This window comes from Eurytemora carolleeae, unplaced genomic scaffold (assembly GCF_000591075.1).
Source record: "Eurytemora carolleeae unplaced genomic scaffold, Eaff_2.0 scaffold15, whole genome shotgun sequence".
Classification (NCBI taxonomy): Eukaryota; Metazoa; Arthropoda; class Copepoda; order Calanoida; family Temoridae; genus Eurytemora; species Eurytemora carolleeae.
In genome coordinates this window covers 592262-603255 of record NW_019396069.1, presented here as the reverse complement: position 1 = coordinate 603255, position 10994 = coordinate 592262, and the positions used below count along the sequence as shown (strand labels likewise).

Sequence of the window (10994 nt, the reverse complement as noted above, 5' to 3'; positions counted from 1 at the left end):
ACTGGTTAATTTATTTACATTTATCTAACAACTGGTTAATTTATTTACAATTATCTATCAACTGGTTAATTATTTACCATTATCTAACAACTGGTTAATTTATTTACAATTATCTATAAACAACTGGTTAATTTATTTTCATTTATCTAACAACTGGTTAATTTATTTACAATTATCTAATTACTGGTTAATTTATTTACATTTATCTGACAACTGGTTAATTTATTTACAATTATCTATCAACTGGTTAATTTATTTACAATTATCTAACAACTGGTTAATTTATTTACATTTATCTAACAACTGGTTAATTTATTTACATTTATCTAACAACTGGTTAATCTATTTACAATTATCTATCAACTGGTTAATTATTTACCATTATCTAACAACTGGTTAATTTATTTACAATTATATAATTACTGCTTAATTTATTTACAATTATCTAACAACTGGTTAATTATTTACAATTATCTAATTACTGGTTAATTTATTTACAATTATCTAACAACTGGTTAATTTATTTACAATTATCTATCAACTGGTTAATTATTTACCATTATCTAACAACTGGTTAATTTATTTACAATTATCTAATTACTGGTTAATTTATTTACATTTATCTAACAACTGGTTAATTTATTTACAATTATCTATCAACTGGTTAATTTATTTACAATAATCTAATTACTGGTTAATTTATTTACAATTATCTACAACTGGTCTAAGTTGTTGGATTGGACTATTAGATATAACTATTAGATAACAAATTCATAGCTTGAAATGTCAAATATATACGACATCAGGTTGCACTGATAATTCCTTTAATGAATGTTTCATGGAATAAAGAAATTCTGTATCGTTTATGCGGATATCTTATTGAAGTGGCATTTAACATTTCTGTATATCCAGGTAGATCTAGCGGACCACGCTGACCTTCACAGCGAGGAGAGTTTCTATTCAGAAGATGATATTATTGGAACAAGTTTCCAATCATTACTTCCTCGCAACACTAAGCTTAGTAAAGGTAAAAAATTAAGATCGAGAGATTTTTTTTCTCTAGAAAAAAGTTTATATTTTGTTTAGATTCTGGCATTTTTACATATTTAATTATTTTGTTATTTTAGGTCAAGATATATTTGTAACCCAGGGAGGTAGAGAAGTGAAAGGAGTTGTCATTACACATGATACACAAGAGGTACCTACATACCTACCTACATACCTACCTACTTACCTTGCATACTGCTCTACCTTCCTACGCACCTTCCTACCTGCATATTCAGCTACCTATTTAATCACCCATTTACTTACCAACTTACCAACTGATCTACCTATTTACCTACTTACCAACTGATCTACCTATTTACCTACTTACCAACTGATCTACCTATTTACCTACTTACCAACTGATCTACCTATTTACCTACTTACCTACAACTTTACCCTGACTGTCTACTAGAAGACCTATCTACGCATAAAAATCTCCGTTTTATAAAATCCCTACGACCTTAACTGACGCACACGGCACAGGGTGTCTATTCTTGAAACTAAATCATGGTTGCAACTGCGTAGAATTTAATCCCTCGGGTTATAAATATCTGCAAAGCTGCGTAGACTCTCATAAACCTGTTTTTTTCTCCTGATTTTCCAATACATTGATGATAGTTCTACTCTGATCTACGCATTGTAAACTGTTTTAAGTGTAAACAATGTATGTTTTGTATGCATGGAATTGTGTAAAGGGGGATACACTTAGAAAATTTCCCTTTATGTTTATCACTGGCTCAACGGTATAACGAGAGTTACTCTCAAAATTATTTTGATATGATTGCAGGTGTAATTTGATAATTTCATAAAATATACATGGTTAATTAGCAAAAATCAAGGGCGTATAATGGAATGTGTGGAGGGGAGGGGGCTGGAATAAATGAACAAATTTTAAACAAACGTACAAATCTTTCTGGATCGAGTGAGTAAAAATTGTATTTATTTAGAATTGTGTAGAGCTGCTGGGAGAGGGTGTTGGGACAATCTTTAAACCCTTGGAGGAAATCCGTCTCATGGAATCCAGAAAATCCGCGAGACTTATAAACTCAGATACTGACTTTTCAAGGTACAATTTGGGAAATTGGGAGTACGGTTAAAAGCCCTAATCTGCGATAAGGTCTATAGTCTGACTTGCTTGGCATGATCAGAGAATTTTTAAATCAACTTTTAGATGTAGGTGTTTTTATCTTGATCTTAAATTCCGAAGTTGGAAAAATTACGATCTGTCCAAACTGGATTTGATTTTTTTTCTATAAATGCCACTGACTTTAAAACTGCATTTTTGTATTAGGATGGCAGATTTAAACATTTGTAAGGAGCGGCGAAAGCTGAAAGACGGACAAAATCGACGACGACTTCACTCAATGTCGTCTTTTCCCGACAAGAAAGACCTTCCCCGGATGCGACCCATCTCCGACACAGGTCCAAGTGCCAGTATTGATGTGCCTTTATCTCGAAAGCGTCGAACGAGTGAGAGTCGCCTCGACATGGAGAGTGGATACAGCAGTGGGTGTAGTTCTAGCGGATACAGTTCTAGTTTATCGTCTTCCCTTCTCAAATCCCGTGACGATCTGATCAACTCTTCCTTCCTTCGGTCCGGTGAAGATATACGAGAGTGTACGGCAGCTATGGTTCTCATGAACCTCTCTGTGAGTCCGAACGACCGTTGGACCATTCCATCACACTTTACACCCACCCTTCAGTCTTCTCCAGTATCCTCTGATAGTGCACTGGACGAGGATGAACCTGTGAAGAAGGTTCAGAGAAGTAGTATTGTGATGCATAAATGCACCTGGAGAGGCTGTTCTCATATAACCAGAGATCTGGACAAGATTGAGACTCATGTTCGAGGTCATCTGGGGAGGCCGGAGCCAGGGCCGGAGGATGATCGAGATTTCGAGGAAGAGTTTTATTACACAGAGGTTGATACAGATCAGCAAGATCTAAATGAGGTGAGGAAAATTATAAATGATACTAATATAGTTGAAACTTAAAAATTATATACTTTTAGTAATAGTATTAATTCGAAAACAAAAATTTAACCTAACTTTATTGGATTAAAAAATCAGGGAAAATTAAAACATTATTTAAAAAATATATTTTGTAACAAAATAACAGTTCTTCGTATATAAGCGAACTAGAACTGCATTACAAATAGTTTTAAAAATACATTAATGTTAAAAATCGTACCGTCAAAATAAGAGCGTTTTGGGTCAAATCTGTGTAACAATGGCGAATAAGAAAAATAAAATATGATTTATTGTAGATTGAAAATGACGAGATAGATATCCTTGATGCGCATTTTATTATTGATCAACAACCTTCAACAGCAACAACAACAGAAATCCTGACTAACAGTACAATACAAGGTTCACAAAGTACACCCGCCGTACCTCCCTCCCTTCTAGCGACCTCTGCCCCCTCTAACCTTGGCCTCCTCGGCTACGACCTCCAGAAGTCTATAGCGGAGCACCTTGATATGGCCAAACCCTCCACAGCTCTTTATCTGATCTCCGGGCAGCCACTGAACCGACCTCAGCAGCCTCTACTGGACCCGGAGCAGGGTTGGATGAATAAGAGATTGGTTTCTATTGTTCCGAAACCTGCAGCAAACCCTTCCAAACCTTTTGTGTTCACCCCTCCAGGACAATCTCCAGGACAAACTCCAGGAAAAAGTGACAGGAAATGCAGAAAGGTGAGATATGGAACCTTTACTCAAACCCTTCGAACTTATAATTTATTTACAAGAAAAACACATTTTTTCATGAACATTTTTTTCTTAAATCATGCTACAGAAATTTTTTAAACTCCAGATTAAACCCAAGAGTGTTGAAAAATCCATGAATAATTTTAATAAAAAATCTAATAATTTTAGCTGAGTTAAAATTTGAAGGACTGCAAGCGTAATTTCATGTGGCCCCCCAAGCAAAGATAGCAATGTACAATTTACAACTATACCCGTGAAAGCTTAATTTTATCAAAAAGTTGAAGAAAAAAGTTTTTCTGACTCAAAGTGTTTAGTTCTGATAGTTTCGCCATTGTATCTTAGAGGCGAAAAATCCAACTTTTGCAGAGAAATAATCAAAGAAAAGCCTAGTTTTTATTGAATTAAATTATTAATATAAATATCATTATTCATTATTCAACGATTTTAACTGAACAATGCAATGGGTTGTCTTTTAACGATAGTGATAATAATATAATTAATCAAATTGAAAAATGCAACAAATATCTTTAAAGGTACAAATTATAAAATCTTTTTTTTCATCTATAAATAATTTTTGAAAATTTAAAGAACTTGAGATAAAAAGTGAATGGTGTAATTTCATGGGACCGTCCATCTAAAGAGGAAATGCCCGATTCACAACTGTAACATTGAAACCATTATCTGCTGTATAGAATGTTAAAATAATGTAGTTTTCTAGCTTTAAGTCTTATTTCTATTAATTTCTCTGTGGGTTTCCTGCAGTAGAAAACACCAGTCACTTTTGTAGATTAACCACAATTGAAAATAATCAGTTTTCAAAATTATAAACATTGATACCTTGATACTTGATAAGACAAAGATTTTATGGATACCGTTGTGAACCGAAACATTTCGGCTAATTTTTTTGGAACAAATTAAGTTTAAAAATAAATTTCATGCATGTGGTTGTAAAAAAGAAAGAAGATTTTTTCAATACTAATTTTCATTTTATTTTTCAGCTGTTTGGTCTAGAGCAGAAGGATCAATGGTGTACACAGTGTAAATGGAAGAAAGCTTGTGCTCGGTTTACATAATTCTATACCGTAGACCATCGTACTCTACCGTTATGTACCGTACTGTTCTATACTGTACATGAAGGTACTGTACTACACTGTAAAGTTTACCGTACTGTTAGTTAATGTACAGTATTATACCGTACCTTAATGACAGTTAATGTACTGTACTATTCTGTACCTAACTGACAGTCACAGTGTACAGTACTTCAGTCTGGGGTAGAGAACTTAATTGTACTGTACGGTAAACAGTACAGAATACAATGTACATGAATCAAAATACTGCCTAAAATACCTTTCTTTTTCAGTCTGTTGTCAGAGCTAAACAATTGTTATCTCAGAATTTTATGTAAATATTCTTTTCAAATCGAAATTAATTGATCTTCAAGATTATATATCAAATAGCTATAAATACTCTAAAAATATATTTAAATGACTAAATATCCGTCTCGTCCAGAGCTTAAAACTAATCTCAAATATATCAAAAGATTTTTTTTCAACTTAAAAAATATATTAAAGACTTTTTTAAGAATAATGAAAACATAATATAAATGTTGTCTTTCAATCTTACTGGTCTAATAGAATATATTGAAAACCTTTAAAGAGATTGTTCTGATCTTGAGGATATAACCAATATATATGTTTACGAGGTTTCTATACAACCGTAATAAAGATTAAATTTAAGTACAATTTAAAAATTAAAAGCTTGTTCGTTGTTTGTCGTCTTTATCAAGAGTTACATTAAAATATGAATTGAACAACACTCCTCCTAAACAATCCAGTCAATTGAGTGGATTTTCTCTAGTTTTAAGAGATTGCTGTTACGCTGTAAGAGTGTCAATGTTAGATGTAAGTCAAATAGAAAAAACAACCAATTGTCAAAGTTGGCATTTTTCCTATAGTACAAAATAAAGCCCCGTTCAGTCTGCCTTTCTCATCATTTTGACGAATGAGTTCTTTCCACACACACAAATTTTCTTCTCCATATATTTTGGCAACCGGATGGTGTAAATCTTTGAACTAGCAGAACTCATAGTTTGAACTATTCGGGTGGGTGGCAAGAACTCAGTCCTTGGCTAATTATAAAATTTTTATTAAAAGTTAAATATATTTTCAAGTTAAATTCTTCATTTTGTTGAACTTTCTAAATTTTAATTTTTTATCATTTGTTTTCCCATAAATTTATGTTCAAGGCATTAAAAATGCTCTTATTAATTTTATTTATGTATTCTAAAGCTAAATCTGACTTTTTTCTTAAAAATAATAAATTTAGTTGAACGTTATGTATAAAATTGTTATACTAAAAACTTGTTCTCGCTTTTTATGTCAAATTTAAATGCAATGCACATTGGTCGCCTATGCAGTGGTTTACTTGAAAACACGTGCAATAACACGCCATATGCTTGTAATTTATAAAGTTAATAAAGATTTCTGAAATTTAGATTTTAATGCTGATTGTTGTCAGAATTAAAGATTTGGGATTGTTAAGAGAGAAAGGTTGTACAACCTGGATTCCGCATACAAATTCCAAGAAAGTAAATAGACCCAGAACATAAAATCGAGACTTAAAATGAAAATACATCTTCGATTAATAATTTAATTTCACAAAATATTTTTAAAACAAAATCAGATCAACAAAAGAAAACTTCAGGACATTTAGTATTTTCTTTTTTTATTGTCTTCTTTAATCTTCATGTATTAACATATATTTTAAACATTTTTATTAGAAACACTATATAGTGAATACGGAAATCTTTCCGTTAGTGACCCAAAGGTTGCAAGCTCTCAAGTAAAAATCAATGAGAATTTTGTCAAAATTATTTTCTCCAAACTAAAGCTAAAACTATTTCTTAATAGTAATGAAATAAACATGTCTAGAGCTAAGAAAGTTTAAGCTAGGTGAGAAAGTGTCCAAAGAATAAAAACTCAAAATATGCGACTTCTACGTGATTCTGACGATTTTTCAAACTTTCATTGAAAATAAATTTAAATTTTTCTTTAAAGGAACTGATTTTTGTCACAAACTCTACTTTTCTAATCTCTATATCTTTGCGACTCAATGTCGTATACCTTTGATATTTCAAACTATGAATTCTGTTAGACCAAATAATCCAAGTTTGAAATATCAAAGGTTTACATAATCAGATTGTAAAGATATAGGGATTAGACAATTTGAGTTTGTGACAAAAACTCATTTCCTTTTGCGAAATTGTTGAAATTGAATGTTTCCACCAAAAGATGGCGATGTCTGCATTGTCATGTATGAATAAATGACTGACAAAGCACATAATTGTTCTCCTATTCTCATGCACATTAATTATTAGAAAAATATTAATTATTATGCAACATTACTGATCACATTGATCCAGACAGATATAGAAAGTTGCATCAATTTTCAAAATTTTCGCAATGCCTTCGGCTTTGATTGTACCGCACGATCTAACTTTACTTTTTTAAAACTCTAGATATGTTTATTTCAGAACTTTAAACCACAGGTTTTTAGCCGTAGGTTTGTAGTACTAATTATCAAAATTCTCGTCGATTTTGAGACTTTGAGACCTCGCCGCCTCTCTAGATTTGGTTTAGTAGTCCTAAATTCCCTCAATTGTATTTTAATTTCAGTCCCACCCCAAACTAACCAGAGTGAGAAGCATTCATTGTTTTTTATTTGAAATAAAACGTGTTTTGGTTTATAATTCAACCATCTTTAAACTTACAGATTTGTTTATTTATACTTTTTCATTCAAAATGTATATGCCGACAAAAAAGTACTTAAAAAAACAGGTTAAACAATTATGTATAATGGGTCAAATTGTGATAGAAAGTTACAGCTTTCTGAAATATTGACAGAACCGTTAAATCCACGTGGTCTAACTCGAAATTTACTTTAATTCGACGTGCTCTCTTTAAATGCAATTACTTTAAGTTTTATTGATCATAAAATATTCATTTTCAAGTTATATAGATCATAAAATATTCATTTTCAAGTTATATAGATCATAAAATATTCATTTTCAAGTTTTTAGATCATAAAATATTTATTTTCAAGTTTATAGATCATAAAATATTCATTTTCAAGTTTATAGATCATAAAATATTCATTTTCAAGTTTATAGATCATAAAATATTCATTTTCAAGTTTATAGATCATAAAATATTCATTTTCAAGTTTATAGATCATAAAATATTCATTTTGAAAAATTGGTGGGGGCAGCTGTAACAGTTTCTCAGAAAATATCTTCTCTTTAGTTTGAAATGAAATTGAAAAAAACAGGTTTGAATATTACACTGCACAAATTTCAAAATAAATATTTTAACAAAAACAAGTTTTGATATGTAATATGATATTGTATATATAAATCAAAACAGCCAACAGAAACTAAAGTAAAGGAAAACATGATACATTTTATTTCTTAAAATATATTTGAAATTGATCCTTTTCTTTAATGTGAAGGGCATGCAAGTCGTCTTCAAAAAAAATGTGTTTATAAATTATTCACTGATTAAGGAAAAAATCTATAAAAACATTTTGTTTCCTGAAAAATGATCTAATTAAAATTTAAGCAGTTACAGATGTTGAACCAAAGATATAATTAAAGACTGAAAAACTTAGCGTCAAAGAAGTTAGTAGGAAGATATTATCTGAAAACTTTAGAATGGTGGATATCGAGATTAATGCTTTACGCACCTCTGCCCCTGCAGTAAAAGTAAATTCAACCTATATGAAGTATAAAGTCTGACCGCGTCAACCTTGTTGTACCGGCTAGTCCTGTCCATAAAGCTAGGTACAGCACAAACTGGGAACGGAAAGAATGACCTGGCTCGGAAATTCAAATGTACTACGGCTGCCAGTGGCTTGATCCTCTCTTTTTCTTATAATATCGAGACTAACCTAATCTTGTACTTTTATCCTGAAAAGTGTATAAAATTCAACCAATCAGAGTCGCGTAAATGAAGCCGATAAATTTGAAATTTTGCGCGCCATTTAAGATAAATATACAGAAACGGGAGGAACTCTCTAATTTAGATAAACTGGTTTTCAATTTTTCTCTACTAAATCCAAGAAAGAACGGTTTAAGAAGAAAATCAAAAGTGTGTTCATTGGATACTCAGATTAAATAATCGGGATTAAGGATATCTCATTCTAAAGTTGTCAGCTCTGGACTCTACTGGAGACTAGCAGAGGGATTAAGGATATCTCATTCTAAAGTTGTCAGCTCTGGACTCTACTGGAGACTAGCGGAGGGATTAAGGACATCTCATTCTAAAGTGGTCAGCTCTGGACTCTACTGGAGACTAGCGGAGGGATTAAGGACATCTCATTCTAAAGTTGTCAGCTATGGACTCTACTGGAGACTAGCGGAGGGATTAAGGATATCTCATTCTAAAGTTGTCAGCTATGGACTCTACTGGAGACTAGCGGAGGGATTAAGGACATCTCATTCTAAAGTTGTCAGCTATGGACTCTACTGGAGACTAGCGGAGGGATTAAGGATATCTCATTCTAAAGTTGTCAGCTATGGACTCTACTGGAGACTGGCGGAGGAATTTCATTTTCACGGGATCGAGGGGTTTTATTATTGTAAATAGACAAATTTGTTATGATCATTAAGAAACCCTTTTTTCTCTGATTTCAACAATTGAAGAAGTGTTCCTATCATCATTGCAAACTACATAGAAGAAGCTGGTAAACTTTATGCGACATCACCAGTACAACTTTGTGACATCGTAGCTCATGTTGTTTTTATTTTACAAACAAGCATGAAAAAAATAAAAGTTTATTTGTTTATATATAAGAAATTTAAAACATTTTTGTTCTTCACAATAGCTCTTCAACAAGATAATAACATTGAAAACATATCAGATATCACTTGAATTCACCTTTTATTTACAACTTGCTATTCGCGTTCATTTTTCTAGTAATATTATAGATTTTCTATCTGGTATTTCTTCAACCAGTTAATATACAATTTCAATCACGCACCTCTGACCCTTCAGTAAAAGTAAATTCAACCTAAAGTCTGACCGCGTCAACCTTGTTGCACCGGCTAGTCCTATGAAGTGTCTGCTTTATTTACCTAATGTCCGGGTGATACAGTACAAACTGGGACCGGAAAGGTTGATCCGGCTCAGAAATTCAAATGTACTACAACTGCCCGTGTCAAGAATGTTTCTGCTCTAGTTAATGTGGATTTACAACAAAGAAAGTAATCGAAATTATTGGATACCAATTAGGATCGAGTGTGTTGATATAATTTCAAGTGATCTGCCATTTATGGAATTGCATGTCAATTTCACAACGGTACCCTTATAGCTTTGCATGATCAAAGATCAATAATTGTAATTGTTTCGTTAAAATAGATTAAGATGTTTATTAAAATATCTGTCTTGAAACACTGAGTTCAGAAGCTTTAAAATCATTATTATCAATAAAGTGCCACACATAGTTTCACCTTGAATTTCTGCTGATATTTATCCTTCGTTTATGTACATATTTTTAAATTTGAAGTAAAGAAACAATTGTAAAAATGTATGGTTTCGTATTATTAAAAAGTTAATTGTATATTTCGTGCATTTTTTAATATGCTTCATTATATATTTCTAAATAAGTTTTTAAACTTCACATTTTATTCAAGGCAAAATTGTACTGAACAAAATGTTTCACGTCTTTGGTTTCATAAACAGTGTACACGGTACACTATAACACGGTAAACACTGAACAGTGTACACGGTACACACTGAACATGATTTGGAACTTACTTGCTTCACATTTGTTCCTTGTAAATATATATATATATATATATATATAAACTGTAATTTCTACTAATGTTAATGTTAATTATAAATATCCATCTATACATGTATCTTATGGCTAAATATACAATTTTATTTGATTTGATTTGAATTTGGATTGTGTCTCGAAAATGAGTAAGGTCCATGTTTTAACATATGTGTCAAAAATAATTGCTTCTGATAACACCAACAAAATTATAATAAACATGAATATATCCATAATCAAGCTTTGGATCTACATAATTAATGAGCCCAAGTACACCGGCCACGTCGTCTTACAAGATGTATTCGATAAATTTACATATTAACCTGTTAGTTATCATGTTTAGGCATATAGAAATAATGAATGAATAGAAATAATTTGAATGAATTTTTCAAGTTTATAGATCATAAAA

The 10994-nt window shown here is 31.6% G+C and overlaps 1 protein-coding gene across 1 annotated transcript in view; it reads left to right on the top strand.

Moving 5' to 3' along the window:
- Positions 1 to 5113, top strand: part of LOC111711795 (zinc finger protein 704) — a gene marked incomplete in the record, with an annotated part of 6787 nt that extends 1674 nt beyond the window's left edge. The window contains 6 exon segments of the mRNA XM_023486241.1: positions 913 to 1027; positions 1128 to 1198; positions 1995 to 2113; positions 2339 to 2999; positions 3314 to 3742; positions 4753 to 5113. Of these exon segments, the coding sequence (XP_023342009.1) occupies positions 913 to 1027; positions 1128 to 1198; positions 1995 to 2113; positions 2339 to 2999; positions 3314 to 3742; positions 4753 to 4827 (1470 nt within the window).
- Positions 5114 to 10994: the final 5881 nt, after the last annotated feature.